Genomic DNA, 20,804 nt, shown 5'->3' on the forward strand with positions numbered 1-20,804 from the left:
ACTTTTTAATCAAACACATCAACTGCTTATTATCAATTTTAGCACTTCTATCCTAACACGTAAATGCTTATTTTAAAAATCAGTTTCAGCACTTAAAAAAACTTTTCAGCACTACAAGCTTATCAGCTATTTACAATCAGCTAATCCAAACGGGCTCATTGTTTATGTATTTCCCAGACTGAGATGGTTAATCTGATTTCAATTTAAATAAAACTCGGACCAAAGGAACCATGAACATACTATAGCTGATTCAAGAATAAGATTTGATACAACACTTAATATTAAGCAAGCAAAATGGTCCCTCTGAGAAGATCAAATAAGTATTGCCAACCTATTTTATGTTTTTGGATTTCTCATTCTTAGTCATATATAACTTCAACAAATACCTTTTTGATCTCTACTATTATAGGACCTTTGTTCTACGTAATACGTAATACCAGTGTTTATCTCCAATATTTATGCCATATTTTTTTCTTTTCTTTCTGCGACAAATTGAACACGAGTAATCTTGTATCTTATCTTAAATATTTTTAACCAAGAAAGCTCTTGATCTTCTGACCATTATGTTATGCAAATTTCTATCATATACTTTGAACCTTCTTCGTTCACTATTTCTAAATTGAGATTTTTATATTTAAAATAGCTTCTTTATTTTTATTATCATTATTGTTTTATTTATTTCCTAATGAAAAAGAGGGGGAAAAGTGAGTGAGGGAGAGGAAAGAGTAATTAGTTTTCCAAAATTCATCACAAAATGAATATTCTTACCTAAATACCGTACTTCTAGGAGCAGATGCATCAGACAAAACGAGGGAGAAGAGTAGCATTAGAAATAAAAAAAATAATATGGAAATTTTGCCTAAGAAATTTTTTAAAAATATTTTCTTAAAAAATTGTATTCGTATGACTTTTTTTCTTCTTCGAAATATTCATGAAAAGCAATTATTTCTTAATTTTACGATTACCAAAAGAAGAACAAAGCAAAAATTAGACATGGCCAAGATTTCATCTAAGGCACCCTAATAATTATTATTTCTGAAATTAAAGTGACGGTGTAATAAGCTCTCGTTTGAACATAACTGTTTTTTCTTACTTTTTTTCAAAAAATAATATTGAAAATATTTCTTCATACAATTTGATTAGTTTTTAAAAAAAAAATTTAAGAAAAATTTTCAAGTTCCAAATTTTTGGTTGAAAATATTTCTTTCACTAATAAAATATTAATATTTTTTTCAAGTAAAATGTATATCCAAATATATTTTAACTTTCAAAAGTTATTTTTAAATGTATTTTTTTTTTTTTTAAGTTTCAATCAAATCTATACGGATATGGGTAACTAAGAAGTCAATTTTATTGCCAAAAAATCATTGTTGTCGAGTAAAAAGGAACTTCCAGTTTGGGCTTTTACTTCTTTCTTTGCTTTCCACAGTTTCGAAAGGCCAAATCCGACCCAAATTTGATTTATATATTATTTCCGCCCTAATTTCAAAATTAGGCGAAGGTTTCTTCTTTCTCACCATTTCTACCCAGAACTTGCTATCTGCAGTGTAATCGAATCGAATCGAAGTGTAAGTTCCTCGCTTTCTCTAATTCTCTCGCTTGCTCCGTTATTTTTCTTATGATAAGTGTTCTCCTATCTCTCTTCAGACAAATGCTTAAAACCCTTTTTTCCGATGATTCGTAATGGTGAAATACTAATTTAAAATTGGAGGGGTATGCTTCTTGTTTGCTCTCACGGCGTTAAAAGAAAAGGTTAACTTCGATTCCTAGTTGTTTGCATTTTTACAAACTAATAATATGCATCTTATTGGCTTCCCGTGTGATAATGGCTCCAAATTTTCTGAAACTTTCTATTAAGAAAAGGGAAAGGGGAAGAAGACAATTAAGATGAATTAGTTATCATTCTACTAGACATGAGGGGTTGCTCAGATGGTCAGCATTCGAGTCACCAAAGGAGCAATTGCTCCAACAAAAGGGGATCAAAGGAGAATCAAATGGGGAGGGGAATAAAAAAAAATAGTTATCATTCTACTTAGAGTCTATTAAGATAACTAATTATTGGTTTTCCATGTGATAACGGCTCCAAACCGGTGATGGTGTACTCAGGGGTGGAGTTAAAGGGAGGCTAGGGGGTTCAGTTGAATCCCCTTTGCTAAAGATTGTACCTTGCAAATAGGGCAAGAACAAAACTTTTTTAGTGGAGAATTCTCAGAGGTGATAATGTCATGATTATCAGAGGAAAAGATAAAGGTGAGACTGGTACCATTAAGCGTGTCATACGTTCCCAAAACTGTGTAATCGTTGAGGGCAAAAACCTGGTTAGCATTTTTCTTGGCACATACTTTATATCCTTTAAACGTGTCTTGTCATAATTTAGTTCTTTTTCACTTCTTTTTTTCATTGTTTCCAAAAATCCTGTTTTAATCTGTTTACTTGTTATTACTTGTTTCCAAAGATTTAACATCAATTTGAGAATCTTAACTCCCAAAGTTCACCTAATTCCAACTTTGAAGTTGCAACTTGCAAACAGATTTCAAGTCTTACAACTGTTTTTTGTTTCCCCACTTTTGTGTCTCGTCATCTATGAGCATTATGCTTATATTTGGTTGTATTATTTTCAATGCAAGGGTTATGCAAGATGTTTTTTTCAATGCTTATGCTTATCTTCGAGTTATTTTATTGCATGTAAATGAAATGTGGAACCATAAACCGAAATCGAGTATTTTTTGGATTCTTTATTTTATTTTATAATTTTATTACAAGGCTTTGCGCCTTTCATCTAATAGCTCCAGGCTCGTACTCATGGCCTCGTCGTTTGATTCCTTTGTCGCATATGTTCAACTAATTTCATTTCTGCATAACAATGTATATATCTAATACATAATTTAGAGGTGAAAAGTTATCCGTGAAAAATGTTGAATGAATTGATCATAAATTATGAGATTTAAAAAAAAAATCCCTTTGAAAGAATATATTAATGGTAGAGAAAACGGAAAGAGATTGTCTCTCAAGTTTTGAAGACATTTCTATCTAATCTTATGCAATCTTCAGAAAAATTTGGAAAGTACAAATCTACAATGAAAATTTATGATTCTCTTAATTTTCTGTCTTTTGTTGGTATAATGATTAAAATATTACTTAGATCACCTATTCTTGTTCCATTCCCCCATCATGTGTACCTGATTTTAGCTTAGTACTTCAGAAGCCTGAGAACCTGATTGTTATGGCTTGAATCGAGAATTTTGACAGTTTGACCTTTGGGGTCATCTAAAGGTTCACTGGTAGTCTTCTGGGAACGATTTAACATTATGAGCCTCTTAGTAAGTTTGCAAGTATAAAATGGTTGTCTCAAAAATAAAATCCATGCTTAATGATCAAAAAGTTATTGCTTTTCATCTATTTTCTGGTTCTTATGTCGTCGTTATTATTTCTATTGTTTCTGTTGATGGTATTGATGTATTTGTCTCTTTTCGTCTTCTTGAGCCGAGGGTCTTTCGGAAACAACCTCTCTACTCCCTCGGGGATAGGGGTAAGGTCTGCGTACTCACTACCCTCCCCAGACCCCACTTATGGGATTTCACTGGGTTGTTATTATTGTTGTATTGTATAAACTGTTGAATCCCCTTTACATAAGGAAGATTCTAGTATGGTGGTAAAGCGGTAAAAGGGGTTCAAAATTAGGTTTAGGTCATATGTTCAAATCCTAGGTGTGATACTCTAACCCCTTGTATGAGTTTCTGGCTCTACCACTATGTACCGATATGCCCTTTTGAGTATTAGTAACCAATTCTCTGAACCTTGTATGAGTTTCTGGCTCCGACACTATGGACTGTTATGCCCTTTGAGTATTAGTAACCAATTCTTTGAACATTTCTATTTAGAAAAGGAAAAGGGGGATAAGACCATTAAGATTAATTGTTTATCATTCTCCTAGAGTTTCCAGCACGGTGGATGAAAGTCATAAGCTCAAACGAGTCTATAGAAACAGGTCCTTGAGTTAAGCTACTATGTTAGAGAATTATGTCATTAAAATCTTTAAGAAATACTCCCTCTGTCCCAAAAAACAACACAGTCACTATTTGGGGAGTCAATATTTTCTTACAAGTGACTATAAATAATTGTAATCTTTTCTAAACATGTAGATTTTATTTTAAAAGAAAAATTAAGAAATCAATGTCTGGATTCATCTTTTGTGTGTTGACTCTCGTACTCAAAAGTCAAAACTCCTACATTCTTTTTAGGATGGAGCGAGCGATAGGTTTTTGTGTATTAAGACTTAAGAGAGTTATTATTGGAGAGTAGATTTGTTTCTACTCTATACAAGTAGTTTTGGTGGCATGTCTGCTCATTGTTCTACTTCATGTTTTTCTATTGCAGAATATAGCCACCTTGTTGTAGCAAAGTTTTGCTGTTAGTTGGAAAACCAAAGCTCTTTAGATCCACAGAAGAATGGTAAGTTCTCATTTACACCATAATACGTCCTTCCTAAGTTTGATTTTAGGAGGAAAAAGGTGTAAAGGACCAAGAATCAGCATTAAAGTAGAAACTGTCTGGTTATTACTTACTTTATTTTCTTAAAGAAAGTTGGAAACTGTTGAGAAAGGAAGAAAAAGGACTAAATTATTTGTTGATGAGACGGAGGTCAAAGGGTTAAACGTTACCTGTTAGTAAAGGTGCAGTTCCATCTTTTGTATGCATGAGCAGGAAGGAAGAAATGTGTATTATTTTAATTGCCATAGTTTCTTTTAGAAACCTTTTAATTGCGATAGTTGTTTTATACAATTTCTTGTTTGTGCTGTTTCAGTCTGGCAGAAAAGAAACTGTTTTAGATTTGGCAAAATTTGTCGACAAGGGTGTGCAGGTCAAGCTTACAGGTGGAAGACAAGGTGTGTCATACAATCTTTTTATTGAGTGGTTTAGATATACTTAAATCTATATATATATATATATATATATATATATATATATATATATATATATATATATATATATATATATATATATATATATGGGATATATTGACATCCTGTGCAAAAATATAGATGTAAGGTTAGTTATTTTTACATTTTAACCCTGTCGCCAAACCAATTCATTCAGTTATTGATGGCTGGAATATTTGGAAACCAAGTAGCTATAGCCTATATGTTCCCCTGAAGTTAGAGGATGCAAGTCTGGTCAACCGAGCTTGATCCTTTAGATCTACTAGAGTCTCGCATTGGTTGGAGGGTATGTATTGTAGTCTCTTCATAATATTTCGGACAATCCACACCTCATGAGCTAGCTTTTGGGGTAGAGTTGGACCCAAGGTCCATTTTTCTTATCAAAGACGTTGACCCTCTCAATTAGAACTTGTTTAGTGAAGAATAATCTCTGTTGGTTAGGGAAACCTTATCTTGTCAGTAACCCGGTCAAGTGTAATCATTGGAACTTTCATCCTGTCAATCATGTTCTCTTGCTGTTAAAACAACTTATCTTTGTCTTTAGCTAGTTTTCGACTTCCCTTTACGTCTTTGTAATCATGTTCTCTTGCTGTAGCTTACGGGGTTGTATTGTTCATACCTCGCCATATCATGGTCAGGGTTGTAAAAGCACAAATTACAATTTTTTTTCTGACCTGCTAATTAAATTTCTCTTCACAGTGGAAGGAACACTTAAAGGCTATGATCAGCTGCTAAATCTTGTCTTGGATGAAGCCAAGGAGTACCTTAGAGGTAACACAATTACTCATAGCAGTCTTTCCGTGTTTTATTGAGTTCAAAATACTTTTGGTTTTGGTTTATGCTACTTCTGAAAATCTTATTTGCCTATCACTTTGTAACTTTTGAAAATTCTATTTTTATTATCAAGTGGTGGTCAGTCAATGAAATGTATTCTTTCCAACTTATTTTTCTACATCAATGTAACATCCACAAGTTCAGTCTTGCCTTCATTGATACTTTATATTTTCTTTATCATTTGGTCAAAGAGAATTACCTTTTCCCTGGAACCCCATTCGCCAAACTTAGCTTGTACCAAACTCAGGGAAAGGAGATGGATTGTGATAGGTTGACGGCCAGTCTGAAAATAGTCTGCCTGTAATGAATCCTTTCTAATATGGGATTGAGCATAGTTAATTGATGTTGCTGCTGTTGACGTTTTAGTTTTGATTGGGGTGGTTGTTATAAATCCTCTCTTCTTTGCTGCTTGTGACATGTCATCTTTACACCCCTTTAGATATATCTGGCTTATGTTCCGAACTTCTGATATTCTGTTTGTCTTGAACTGATGGAGTTTTAATCTTGTAATGCATCAATAGACATAGAAAGTAGAGTCTTTGTTCTCTGACGTAGGAGATGATCAACTATGCTCATTTGATAGGCTTTAGAATGTTAGTTGTCAGGAAAGTGCATCTGTAGATTGCTGAATGCCAAGTCAAGACTGAGATACTTGGAATTTGCCCTTAAATAACTTTCCCTTGCTTTAAAATGTGGCTTTTGCCCTAGTTTTCTGAAGGCACATTAAAATCCACTTTAGTACAAAGATCTCTGTTCTATTTCTGGAATTGCGTTTCTTTTTTCTTTTTTGTGGGAAACCACCTAGGCTCCAAAATCGGATATCTATGTGGGAATTTTATAAATATCAAAAAACACCTGCATAGAAAGAGGACTATGCCTTGCCTTCTGGATTCTACCGCAGAATTGAACAAACTCAATCCTGTAGAAAAGGGGATTCGGATGGGGTCAAATATAATCCAATGCCAAAACTAGATTTCCTGTCCTGTCTAAATGTGAATACAGTGTTACATTAAGTCTAGCATGACGGGCTCCTTCGGATTTACACTTTGGTTAACACAAAAAAAGAAGTTAAGAGGACTCCTCCTTCATACAAGTATAATCACTTAAGCTTTAAAAAATAAGTGTATTCAATAGGCTTGACTTGTCTGATTCTAAAGTTTGGCATTTGCATGTTGTCCGACCTGTATGGCCCTTTAGCCTCCATAGGGAGCTTGCCCTAGGCATAGTACAAAGCTATCTCACTACATGTGGCGCCCCATTTAGCCAAGGCATCCCATACTTCATTGGCCTCTCTATAGTAGCGTTGATCCTTAAAACCATTCGGGAGCATAATCTGTCGAGTGCCTTCAATGTGCTCTTTGAGATTCCAAGTTGTATCGCATCTAGCATTCAGCATGTTCACCACCAATTCTGAATCACACTCCTTAATCACTTTTCTGTAATATTCCAGCACCACCAAGTACCATATCAGGCAGCTCCAGCTTCTGAATTATTATTGCTTCCATTTCTTACAGGGAATGCAACAGCCATAACCATCTCTCCACATTTATCCTCAGCATCCACTTTGCGCCCCAGCCCCATCTCTGGCCATTTAACTCCCATCAGCATTCATTTCAAATTCCCCTTTGTTAGGATACTTACATTTCACCTTTATAGTGGTTAATCTTGGTTTAAATAATTCCGCCACTTTACAGATTTCAAGTCAAGGTATGATTCAAATAATTCTGGGGAATTTCTTAGTTAGCATAGTGCTAACTTGAAACATGATCTGATGCTTCATGTTTGCCATTGAAATTTTGGTATTCCCCTGTCTGATCGAGCATCTCTGTTTCCAAATCTTCCAGCAATGAAGTAATGGAACTTTGTGTAAAAATCAACATATGCACGTGATTTCATGGTTTGGCACTCTACCAATCCTTCAAAATGTCCCTGTGACGAATATGGACACAGTTCATTCCCAAGGGTCCAGCAAGAAAGGACCACAGTTCCTTTAGCTGTTTCACCTTCTGCAAAAACATGTTAAATAGTCTCCCTCGCTGGAATTGCACTTAGTTTTGCATAAGCCTCTCTTGCAACACATAAGTTATTTAGTTGTTAAAATTGATGGTCTCATCGGATATCCTCTATCAATGTGTTGCAAATATCCTGCTCAGTTTCTTAGTTTACTAGTTTTTAGTTAAGGGGGTTGGTAAACATAAGATTGTCATTGCTATGTAGTAATGAAAAAAATTAGAGGGATGTCAATGCAGCTTTTATCAAACTGAAATGCTGAAGCAATTTACCACTGTACTCTGCTCTAGTTTCGTGTTGAAAAATAAAATATTTTTGCACTTCTACTACACCTATATTATCATATTTGGGTAGCCCTAAGCGTCAGAAGAGAGAAATTGCCTCTTCTGCCCTCTTAGTAAGGATTCAGAATTTGCAATGTTGCCCTACACTTCCAAAGCATTGTTTCAACTTAGTATTTAGTCATATCTTTTTACATGCTGCATTCATGTGTCTTCCTTTATTTGTCATTTTAATGTTCTATACCGAGACGAGCTACTTCCTGCCCCTTCTTTTTCCTCTATGTTGCATCTGTGGGTCTCAACCATTAATGTAAAACGAGATTATTACATACTTTGCCCCTGTGGGTCTCAACCATATATGTAAAACGAGATTATTACATACTTTGCCCCTGTGGTTCTCAACCATTAATGTAAAACGAGATTATTACGTACTTTACCAGTTCGCGCATCTTCATTTTGTTTTGAATTATTTCATTAAAAATTGAACTTAGCACAAAGATAGTGCTAATGGAAACAGACCCTAGTTACAAGACTTCCAGAAAGACAAAAACAAGGCAAGACTTGTGTCAGTTACAAGGACCCAATGAGATCAACTAGGGACTCTACATCTTGCACTAAAGCTTCTTTACACCAAAAGTGAAACAAAAATATGCATTTCATTTTGATCTTCTGTTCAGAGTTGGCTAAATCTTCAAAACACCTGGAGTTCCTTTCCAACCAAACTGTCCCCCAAATACATGCAGGAATGATGCTCCACCACTTCTTCTGACTTGTTCCAGCTGCTAAGTTGTCCCACACAAACAAAAGCTCCATAGTATCTCTTGGCATTGCCCAACTTAGACCTTTCATACTCATGAACAGCTGCCATAATCTACTGGTGACCTGACAATGAAGGAAGAGATGACTGTTTGTTTCATTGGCCTTGCCACATAGGAAACATTTGGAACATAGGAGCATTCCTCTATCATTAAACTCTCGTGAGTCAAGACAGCCTGTTTGACCACTAGCTAACAAAATACTGCAACTTTAAAAGGAACCTTCAAACTCCAGATATGCTTCCATAACCAAGGCCCTTGCTGCTGGACTGATCTGTTAAGGCCCTCATATGCAGATTTAACAGTGAAAACTCCTCTGCAATTGCTATCCCATGTCAGTTCGCGCATCTTCATTGGAAGCCTGTTATTGTGAACTTCATGTAAACTTAGTCTGTTTTGCAAAATTTAGTAGAGTTTTGTTTATAAGAGCTCTTGGTTTGATCTGGCACATGAAACTAGTTTGCTAATGTATCAAGTTTAACTTGGAGTACTCAGGGTGAATTTGGTAATTAACAATCTTCGAGAAGGAATAGATAATGCGCAATTAATGTACTGAATACTTGCTTTTTCTTGATGTGTACTTGTTGGAAGCAAATCCAGCCGACTTCACAGATTGTCCTCCCTATCTCCATATTCTTTATTTCAGTACAACGGGACAGCAAATTAGTTGATTAGATATCTTAGCAGCTACTCATCATATTGATCATTCTAATGTTTCCAAAAAAACCAAGGTTACCTCTCACGGGACATGTTAATCGTTATTCTTTTAATCTCTTTCATTGTACAGTTGATGATTTCAAATTGTTTTGCTGTAGATGCTGATGATCCCCTGAAGACTACCGAGCAGACACGAGCTCTTGGCTTAATAGTATGTGTTCATTAATTATCATACATATATAGCAGTTTTTTGCTTTCCACTAATGCACATAATTTGCAGTAAGCTTTTCTAAATGCTCTGCTTATATGCAACTACTGCAACCGTCATTAAGCACACTTATGAATTTCTTGTATTCTTTTTTCCATTTGCTTTTTATTTTTTTAACGGGCTGGGGAGGGCAGAAGTTATACTTGAGAAGTCATAGCATTGTTTTCCTAAATTGTTTTATCAAGTGTTCAAACTGCATCAAAACAGTCCTACTGTTATCTATTCATCATGTTGACATAAAAACAATCCCAGCTTGTTCTTCCACAAGCTTTGACTGATGACACTGTTAAGATTTAAAGTAATAAAAATTGCTCCAAACTTGTAGGCATAAATAAGCACATCTGATAGTTTCAAGCATATTCTAGAGGTGTTTTTATGTCTGAATATTAGTATTCATTTGAATTTTGAAGTAGTTTCAATCATATGTCTGTCAAAGAATATGTGCCTTTCAGAGAAGTGCCACAACTTTGGTTGAAGAATTTATTACAACTATGGTGGCTAAAGTGGAAGTTAACATAATATGACCACTTTCCTCTGCTTCTAAAAGCCTTCCTTTCTTGTGCAGGTCTGCAGGGGTACAGCAGTAATGCTAGTGGCTCCAACTGATGGTACAGATGAGATATCCAATCCATTTGTCCAGCCAGATGGGGCATAGACGGATTATCGTTGTTATTTCAATTTAGCTAACTCTAATGCTGTAAACAGTCTGCATCTTTGCCTTGTGTTAGCCCCACCTAGTGGTTAAAGACATATATATACTTTCAGTGAAGATGGAACAAATGCCTGGATTAGTCTGTTTCTATGCTTGAAATGTTGCACCATTCAGAGCGTTAGTGTTCTATTTCTATTCGAGGCGACTTAGAATAATGCTTCTAGTTGAATTTGAGATAAGTTCACACTATATGGAAGATCATCTGTAATTTATCCATTTCCTTTGATGTGAAGTGATTTTAGTTTCCTATTCGCTAATGTCAATGTCATCGACTTCTGTTTTTTTTTTTTTTTTTTTTTTGTTGCTAAACATACATTTGGACTATTTCCCAATTTGGGCATGTCATCCTGTAGGTTTATGTTAATTTTTTCTTCGCATTTTACTTGGCTAATCATAAAAGCACATCTCCTCCCGCGCCCCCTTTACAGGGAAAAAGGAGAGAACAAAGTTAACGACGAAAGAATGAGCAATCTGTTTTCCTGTGAATGACGGCGTTAGCACTACATTCTTTAGAACTAAACGGTCGTGTATTCCTATTTTTTCCTGTAATAATGCCATTTGGGTTGTTTCCCTTACAGAAATAAAATTTGACAATTCCTCGTGTTCAATGAAAATGGTTATCTTTTTGTTCACATATTGTTATAATAATTTTTAGAAATATTCGTCTGCAGTCTTTATTTGGAATGGGCTGACTTGGCTACTGTTTTTGCCTTCAACCTGAAATCGGGTTTTCGTCATTATTATATTTATAAAAACTAACAACTCACCTCGTTTCTGAATGAGGATTAGTGTTTGTTTATTTTTTGTGTAAGTTGTTAATGATCTTTCTTTGAAATCAAACTCGCCTGATATTTGTTACTAGAGAATGACGCAAAAAATATAAAAAAGAAAAAGAAAAAAGAGGAAAATAAGTAAGATGGTAATATAGTACGTTTAGTTATCTATCTAGTATGAGAGACTAATAAGTGGAGATTTTGACTATTTATTAACGCCTTTTAACTTTTGTTTTAGTCAAAGCATTGAATTGTGTTCCCGGAACTAATGAAATTGTGCAAAATTGCACGAATGCTGGAAATTGGGCTCCCGAGATGAAATCCAACTAAAAAAGGAGAAGTCTAAGCACAAGGCAATAAAATGGTACAGAAGCACAAAATGTGCGGTCCGCAAAAGAAATTGCGAACCGCAGAATTCCATATGCGGCTGCAACTAAAGAAGGCAAAATCTGGAGACAATTGTGCAAATTGCGGACCGCACATGAATTATGAAGCCGCAAAAGCTGGGCTAGGAGCCAAGATTATAGAGTATGCAAATTACCAAGTCCAGAACATCAGTGCATTGCGAGCCGCATAATATTTGTGTGGCTGCAACCTTAACATTGCGGACCGCAAAATAATGTCTTGTGCCCGCAATTCTAAATTTGCGGACCGCAAAAAAGTTGCTTCGCGGCCGCAGTTCAGAATTGTGGGGCCGCAGAACTCCAGCTCCTATCAGACTGCACATGGAATTGTGCAGCCACAGAATCTCCCGAGGGGTATTTTTGTTCAGCCTTGTATAAATAGACGAGTTTCACAAAATTAGGTCAAGTTTGAACATCAGCAATTACTGTAGCCGTTTTTCTTTACCATTTTTAAGTTTACTTTGCTTTGGTATATTTTACAATAGATTTAATCATTTTAAGCTTTCATTATGAGTTTAATTAATCTTTCTTCTTCATTTTCTTCAACCCCAAGTATCAGTAGCTAGATTTTTACTAGGGTTGTCACCCAACCCTAGTGCGTAAACCTTATGGATATTTAATTTAACGTTTGTTTATGATTGAGTGTTTATTATTTAGCTTAGTCCATGCTTTAGTTTGAGAAATTAATGGTTGCAAACATTAGTTCATGACTATTTGACTTAGTCTCTTCTTGAGAAAGAGAGACCTAGTCTAGGATAACTTGGCTAACAAGGAATTGGATCAGTTGAGAGATTGATTTACCCAATTAAAGGGTTCAACCTAGAGATAGTAATAACCCGACTTGAGTTTTTATCAACTGTTTTGTGTGATACCCATTTGGTCTTGAGAAAGCCAAATTGGGCAAAATCACTCTCTGACCAAGAGGTATTGAGTGGGTAATTTAGAGTTGATAGTTATAATACACCCTCGTCAACAGAACAAGCATTAAAGTCTTTATCCCATTAGGCAAATACCTAGGTAATGGTCACAGCCCTAAGCTTTTTATCAATTTGGATAAACCTCAAAAAACAATTATCTCTAGTCTTCTTTCTTTATTTTGCAATCAATAGAGTAAAATTAGAAATAGAAAATTAATCTTTTTGTAAAAGTGCAATCTCGATAATTTAATCACACACATTAAAATATTTACACCTAGCTCCCATCTTAGCTCCCTGTGGATTCGACCCCGACTCTTAAATGGGTTTCTATAATTGCAAACGACTATTTCATACCTCTTCTGAGGTGTGCATTTGGACGTGATCAATTTTTGGCGTCGTTGTCGTGGAGTTAAAAACGATGTTAGCTATATATTTGGGTGTGTTTTTGGAGTATCTTCTTTTCTTTCTGTATTACTAACTTGTTTGAAAAATTGTAGGTACAACCATGGCAAACAATGAGCTCGAAAATATTGCTTTGGGGGATGTGAACGTTGAGGATGACCAAGTGGATGAGGTTCCTCTTGAACCTCAAGCCAATAGGAGAGGCTGAGTGCCTCATGACAATGTGCGTGTTCCACCTTCACCTCTACCACGAACGTCTCCACACCGGGTGTTACTCAATGAAGGATATGAAATTGCAATAGTCCTTCCCCGTAGTAGGGCGGGCAACTTTCAAATCACCAACGTGATGCTCACTTTTCTAGAGCAACGAGGTTTCTTCACCGGTGCTCCAAGTCAAAATGCATACAAACATTTGAAGGGGTTTGTGGACACTTGTTGGGAGAGCAAACAAACAAATGTCTCCGAGGAAGCATTGAAGCTAAGGCTTTTTCCCTTATCTCTACGGGAGAAGCTTTAGATTGGTTGGAACGTTTGTCGAACCATTCCATTCACACTTGGGATGAGTTGGTGGAAAAGTTTATTTCTAAGTTCTTCTCTACGGGGCACATTGCTACACTTTTGGATGAGATTTTGGCATTTAAGCAAGAGCCAAATGAACCACTACACGAGATATGGGAAAGCTATCGAACAATGGTCAAGGAATATCCCAACAACGATATTACGGAGAACATAATTCAACAAACTTTCTATTATACGATCAACACAACCAACCAATGTGTAATGAATCAACTTACCAGTGGGAACTTCATGACTACGCCTTATGCAGATGTGTGTGAGATTTTAGATGAAATGGCGGAAACATCATCGGCATGGCAATCCCAGGCTAATGTTCCACAAGGTGATCCCAATGTGATCCACCTTCACAAAGAGTTGCATGACTATAGGCAAGCCATTGCTGAAGTTACTTCCACCATGAATCAACTAGCAAAGGCTCAACTTCAACAAGTGCAATATCCTAAGCAAGTCAATGTCATGGAGGGAGTGAACATGATGATGCACAAACGAAGAACAAAGGGTCCACAAGTGCAACATCGAGTGGATAATTTTGTGCAAGAGAATAGTAGTTTTGATCAAGATGACTCTTACAATGACCAAGAAGAGGTGGTGCAATATGTGAACAACTTTCTAGGGCAATGAAATAATTTCCAAGGCCCAAACCAACAACAACAATAGCGACCTCAAAATAATCAAGGCAATTGGAATTCTAACAACCAAGGAATTTGGAATGGTGGAAACAATCAAGGGAATTGTCATAAAAACAATCAATTAAATTGGGGGAGTAACAATCAAGGCGTATGGAACAATAATCAATACAATCGGGGGTCGGGTTTTCAAAGTTCCCCGATGTATCAACAACTGAACAACCCGCCTCCTTATCCTTCTCATGGTTCTAGTTCTTCAACCAATGAGATGGGCATATTGATAACATGTTCAAGCAAATGATGGAAAATAATGTCGATTCGGATGCCCAACTTTCCTCACACAACATATCGATACGCAACTTAGAAGTGCAAATGGGGCAAATCTCTCAAGCTCTTAATTCTCGTCCTAAGAGGGCACTACCAAGTGACACGGTGGTGAATCCAAAGGGTGAGAACAATACGGGACATGCCATGGCCATTACTACAAGAAGTGGAAGAGGTGGGAATGCACCCACCTCAAGTCAAATGCAACTTGTGGATGATGAGCAAGTGGTACAAAGAAAAGAGGTCTCGAACAATGTGATGCAATCAAATGATGAAGTTCGGAATGATATTGATGATAATATGGAAGAGACTCAGGAGGATGTGAACCCGTCTAGGGATCACATTATTGGCATACTGGAACCGGTAGTGCAAAAGGCTTCACCTCCATATCCTCAAAGACTTGCCAAACAAAATGGCGAGAATCAATTCAAAATTTTCATTCAAATGATGAAGAGTCTCTCAATCAATGTGCCATTAGTTGAATCTTTGGAACAAATGCCCGGTTATGCCAAGTTTATGAAGAATCTCGTGACGAAGAAGCAGTCAATAAATTTTAAAACTATCAAAGTCACTCATCAAGTGAGTGCAATTGTGCATTCAATGGCTCCTAAGTTAGAAGATCCTGGTGCTTTAACGATTCCTTGTACAATTGGAAGTGCCGAGTTTGCTAAATCTTTTTGTGATCTTGGGGGGAATATCAATTTGATGCCCTTTTCGATTTTTAAGACCTTGGGAATTGGGCAACCAAGACCCACCTCTATGATATTACAAATGGCCGATCGAACCATGAAAAAACCTTTGGGGGTGATTGAAGATGTCTTGGATTGTGTTGATAAATTCATTCTTCTGGCGGATTTTGTCATTGTTGGTTGTGAAGTTGATTATGAGGTGCCGATTATTCTTAGAAGACCTTTCCTTGCTACGGAAAAGGATCTTTATGATGCTGAAGCCATAGAACTCACTTTATGGGTGGGAGATGAAAATGTGATATCCCATATGTGCAAGGCCATGCGACAACCAAATAGCAACGAGGTGTGTTCTTTGGTGGACTTGGTGACCGATATTATTGTTGATAATAAAAATGCCATAATCAATATTGGTGATATTTTGGAGGCCGTCTTGCTCAAATTTGATGTTAACGAGGATGGCTTCATGGAATGTGTGAACTCTTTGAAAGGAATGGGGTCGTACAATTACGCACCCCAAAAACTATCTTTGGATCTTGAAAATAGGAAAACTTCTCCTACAAAGTCTTCCATTGAAGAGCCTCCTACCTTGGAGTTGAAGCCATTGCCTCCACATCTTCGGTATGAATTTCTTGGCCCTTGTTCTACTTTACTGGTTATTCTTTCTTCTTGTTTGACTAACGTGCATGTAGTAACTACATTGGCGGTGCTACAAAAGAGAAAGAAGGCTATTGGGTGGGCATTGGAGGATATTCGGGGGATAAGTCCCGCATTTTGCATGATAAGATCAACTTGGAGGAAGGTGACAAACCATCTATCGAACATCAAAGGAGACTAAATGAGACTATGCAAGAAGTTGTCAAAAAGGAGATTATCAAGTGATTGGATGACGGGGTTGTCTACCCCATTTCCGATAGTTCGTAGACTTCTCCGGTTCAATGTGTCCCAAAGAAGGGGGCATGACGGTGGTCACCAATGACAAGAATGAGCTGATTTTTACAAGAACGGTGACCGGTTGGAGAGTGTGTATGGACTATCGCAAGTTCAACAAAGTCACAAGGAAGGATCATTTTCCACTCCCTTCCTAGACCAATGCTTGATAGATTGGCCGGTCATGCTTTCTATTTCTTTCTTGATGGGTATTCGGGATACAACCAAATCCTTATTGGTCCATATGATCAAGAGAAAACAATATTTACATGTCCATATGGTACATTTGCTTCAAATGGATGCCATTTGGTTTGTGCAATGCACTAGCGACTTTTCAAAGGTGTATGATGGCTATGTTCACGGACATGGTGGAGGACTACCTTAAAGTTTTTATGGATGACTTTTCGATAGTTGGAGATTTTGTTTATGACTGTCTTGCAAATTTAGATAAAGTGCTCGCAAGATGTGAAGAAACGAATTCGGTGCTCAATTGGGAGAAGTGTCATTTCACGGTCGAGGAAGGAATTGTCCTTGGCCACAAAATCTCAAAGAATGGAATAAGTTGACAAGGCAAAGATTGAGGTGATTTCTAAACTTCCACCTCCAACTTCGGTAAAAGGTGTGCGGAGTTTCTTAGGCCACGTGGGGTCTTACTATCATTTCATCAGAGATTTTTCTAAGGAGGTGAACCCATTATGCAAGCTTCTTGAGAAATATTCTAAGTTTAACTTCAATGATGATTGCATGAGAACCTTTGAATTGTTAAAGTTCAACTTGACAACCACTACCATCACCACCGATCCAAATTGGAGTGACCCCTTAAACTCATGTGTGATGCTAGTGACATAGCGGTTGGGGCTGTTTTGGGGAAACACATCTACAAGATTTTTCATCCGGTATACTATGATAGTAAGACCATGAGTGGTGCCCCAAGTCAACTATACCGTTATGGAGAAAGAGCTACTTGCCATTGTGTTTGCAATTGAAAAGTTTCACCCGTACTTGATGGGTGCGAAGGTTATTATCCACACGGATCATGCGGCAATTCGTTATCTTATGAGCAAGAAAGATTCCAAATCTCGGTTGATGCAATGGGTGCTTTTGTTGCAAGAGTTTGATATTTACATCCAAGATAGAAAAGGGACTGATAATCAAGTGACAGACCACTAGTCTCATTTGGAGAAGGAGGGTAGGCCGCATGATGGCCTTGAAATCAATAACTCCTTCCCCTATGAGCAACTCTTGGCTATTTCAATGAAGGAGGTTCCATGGTTCGCAGATCTAGCAAATTTTCTTGTGTGTGGAATCATCATGGAGGAGTTCTCTTCAAACCACATGAAGAATCTCAAATGGGATTGTCAAGATTATTATTGGGATGAACCATACCTTTCCGGATTTGCATGGATGGGGTGATTAGAAGATGTGTACTGGAATAAGAACAAGGTGAAATTCTTGGGGCTTGTCATGCTTCGCCATATGTTGGTCACCATGGTAGAGCGAGAACGGCGGCCAAAGTGCTAAGTTGCAATTTCTATTGGCTCACTCTTTATAAGGATGCAAATGATGTAGTGAAAAGATATGATGAATGTCAACGGGCCGGTGGAATCTCGAAGAAAAATGAAATGCCTCTCACTACTATTTTGGAGATTGATATCTTTGATGTGTGGGGTATTGGCTTCATAGGTCCTTTTGTGAGTTCTTGTGGAAACACCTACATCTTGGTCGCAGTTGATTATGTGTCTAAATGGGTTGAGGCCATTGCTCTACCCAACAATAAGGCGAGAAGTGTGTTGGCATTCTTGAAGAAGAATATTTTCACAAGGTTTGGTACTCCGCGGGCTATCATAAGCGATGAGGGGTCGTATTTTTGTAACAAGGCTTTCGACATTTTATTTAGCAAGTATAGTGTTACTCATAAAGTCACGACTCCTTATCATCCACAAGCTAGCGGTCAAGTAGAAGTCTCCAACCGGGAGATAAAGAGTATTTTGTCCAAAATAGTGAATGCTAACCGGACAAATTGGTCAAAGAAGCTTGATGATGCATTATGGACTTATCAAAGGTCTTACAAAAACTTATCGGAATGTCTCCATACCAGTTGGTGTTCGAAAAAGCTTGTCATCTTCCGGTGGAACTTGAGCACAAAGCCATGTGGGCTCTAAAGAAGTTGAATCTTGATTGGGATGTAGCCGCTAACTTGAGGGTTACACATTTTAATAAATTGGATGAGTTCTGGTATCATGCTTATGCAAGTTCGTCCTGGTATAAAGAAAAGATATCCATGAAAAATACATTTGGAACAAAGAATTCAAGGTATACAATCTCGTATTGTTGTTCAACTCGAGGTTGAGGATGTTTCTCGGAAAGCTAATGTCTAAATGGAGTGGTCCTTTTAAAATTGTGGGTGTTACGCCTTTTGGTGCATTAGACTTGAAGAACAAAAATAATGAGGTATTTTGAGTCAATGATCACCGAGTGAAGCACTATTTGGGAAAAGTTGGAGATGACCATGTCGTGGCGGTGATTCATTTCAACTGATGGTATTTTGTGTCGTGTCGCCACATTAAATCAAGCGCTTCTTGGGAGGCAACCCATGTTTCTTTTTCTTTTCTTTTCTTCTTTTGTAGTTAGGTGTTATTTTTATGCTAACTTGATTTGAAGTATGCTACAAGGATGAGTGTGCCTTACAGGAATGGTGGACAGAAATCTGGCTAAGTGTGCAAAATTGTGCGGACCGCACATTTACTATTATTACAGTAAAAGCGTTTTGCGGCTGCACAATTATCTTGCGGACCACAGAAATAAAAGGTGGAAATTTCCAACTCTCTAAAGTTGGTCTGTAAGAAAAATGGTCGATTTGCGGCCGCAACAAGGAATCTGCGGCTGCAAACACAATTCTGCGGACCGTAGATGGACACCATAATTGAAGCATCATGTAACAGAGTGCGGTCCACAATTGAAATTCTGCGGCCGTGCTCGCTCTTCTTTCACTTAGAGAATCGATATGTATACATAGAGGGCTAGGGTTAGTGTTACCCTTTTCCCTCTTTGAGCAAATATCACAGTAATCTTTTGAAGTTCTTGCTGAGTCTACGTGTGCATTCATACAACATCTTTGATCAATCACTCATCACACTCATTCATTTGGTATGCTTCACAATCTTGTTAATCATTTTCTTTAAATTTTTAGAATTTTAGTCAAAGTTTAGGCCATTTGTTAGTAGAATTGTACAACCATGTGGGGGTAAATATGTAGTGGGTTATCTAATACTTGCTTATAGGGAACTGGGGCAAACGTGTTTTCATGCTTTTATGTTGTTTCCATGTCAAGAATTGCTAAAAAATTGCAAAACCTAGTTAGTCATACTAGCATGTCCGTAATTGTTTGAATTTTGCGGCGCAAGAAATTTGTACGGTCCGCAGAAGTTGAGTCTAGGGAAACTTAAGTAACGATTGGGTCGGCGGCCGCAAGGAAAATTGTGCGGAGCGCAGAATTTCCATTGCGGACACAAAAAAGCTAATTCTCTGTCATCAGAGAATTGTGCGGATCGCAGAAAACATGTTACGGTCGTACATCTGTCAATTATTTGTCATTAGAGAGTTGATATATTTTTAGTTCATGAGTTGCGGCAGCAATGAAAAATGTGCAGACCACACTTCACATGTGCGACCACAAGAGAGAATTTTGCAGGCTGCAAGGCCCAATCTACGGCCACAAGGAAAAATGTGTGGATCGCAGATCCCTATCCTGCAAGCATGTTTCAACTGTGTTCCTCATTGTGTCTTCTGGTGTGTCCTTACATATCTCATTGTATGTCTGAACTTGAATTGCAACTAACGATCGCCTTTGTTTGGTACAAAAAAATGGTTCGATCTAGAGGCAGAGGCGACACTTCGAAAGGAAGGGGTGAACTTTCTCGGGGACCAGGCAAGAGACCCTTACCTAGTTCCCAGCAATATGAAATTATAAAAAAGATAGCAACCGGGAGAGGGAGAGGTGCAGATCTCTCCGAGACGAGTTCATACGCCCCGTCTGGGGACGTATCAGAGGAAAACTCAGTCTCCGTTCAGGAACAACCAGCAGTACAGTCCAGGTCGTCAGAGAGATACCAACTGAGGGACGAGCCATCATCATACCACAGCACTTCCAAGGGTTCAGAAAGTGCTAGTCAGGCTTCTGAGCCATCTACTACACAGGTCCCTGAGGCACCAGATACATCAGTTCAGGACATCCCCGATGATGGTAGAGAGAGAGATGCTACAGTTATCGGCCTTGAAAGGATGAAAAAGAAAGAGGTTTGGGAGGACCGGTTTGTCAGTTTTGCCGCCTTCACCATCTTCCGTCAATGGTGGCCAGCGAGTTCGCTTACTCTTGAGCAGCAATTTCAGTTGAAGGATTTGGAGAAATATAACCTGATAGTGCTAAGACAGTTCAAGGAATGCAAAGGGTGGATGCGGTTCACCCATAGTGTGGTGGATGCCAATGAACATCTTGTCCGGGAATTCTACACCAATGTGGCGCATATCAAGAAGGGTACAAAGGTAACCAACGTGCGTAACCTTAAAGTGAGATTTGATCAAGCTACTCTCAACACGTACTTGGGTTTCGAAGATGTTGAGCCGATGGAATATTTAGAAAAGTATGCAAT

The 20,804-nt window shown here is 37.6% G+C and overlaps 1 protein-coding gene across 2 annotated transcripts; it reads left to right on the forward strand.

Annotated features, from left to right (window-relative positions):
* The first annotated feature begins 1,428 nt into the window (after positions 1-1,428).
* On the forward strand, positions 1,429-10,797 carry LOC107784494 (sm-like protein LSM7). 2 transcript variants are annotated; one of them, XM_075244214.1, is made up of 6 exons: positions 1,429-1,568; positions 4,378-4,452; positions 4,805-4,886; positions 5,640-5,711; positions 9,696-9,748; positions 10,371-10,797. In XM_075244214.1, exons 2-6 carry the CDS (start codon positions 4,450-4,452, stop codon positions 10,458-10,460), a joined length of 300 nt encoding a protein of 99 aa, XP_075100315.1. In that variant the 5' UTR covers positions 1,429-1,568; positions 4,378-4,449; the 3' UTR covers positions 10,461-10,797. The 2 variants fall into 2 exon arrangements, with proteins under 2 accessions (XP_075100315.1, XP_075100316.1); XM_075244215.1 differs by lacking the exon at positions 1,429-1,568 and adding an exon at positions 2,107-2,250.
* Positions 10,798-20,804: the final 10,007 nt, after the last annotated feature.

This window comes from Nicotiana tabacum, chromosome 22, assembly GCF_000715075.1.
Source record: "Nicotiana tabacum cultivar K326 chromosome 22, ASM71507v2, whole genome shotgun sequence".
NCBI classification, from domain to species: domain Eukaryota; kingdom Viridiplantae; phylum Streptophyta; class Magnoliopsida; order Solanales; family Solanaceae; genus Nicotiana; species Nicotiana tabacum.

Coding starts and splice junctions, on each gene's coding strand:
- LOC107784494 (XM_075244214.1), top strand. Junction 4,887..5,639: donor GCTTACAGGTGGAAGACAAG/GTGTGTCATACA, acceptor TTCTCTTCACAG/TGGAAGGAACACTTAAAGGC. Junction 9,749..10,370: donor CACGAGCTCTTGGCTTAATA/GTATGTGTTCAT, acceptor TTTCTTGTGCAG/GTCTGCAGGGGTACAGCAGT.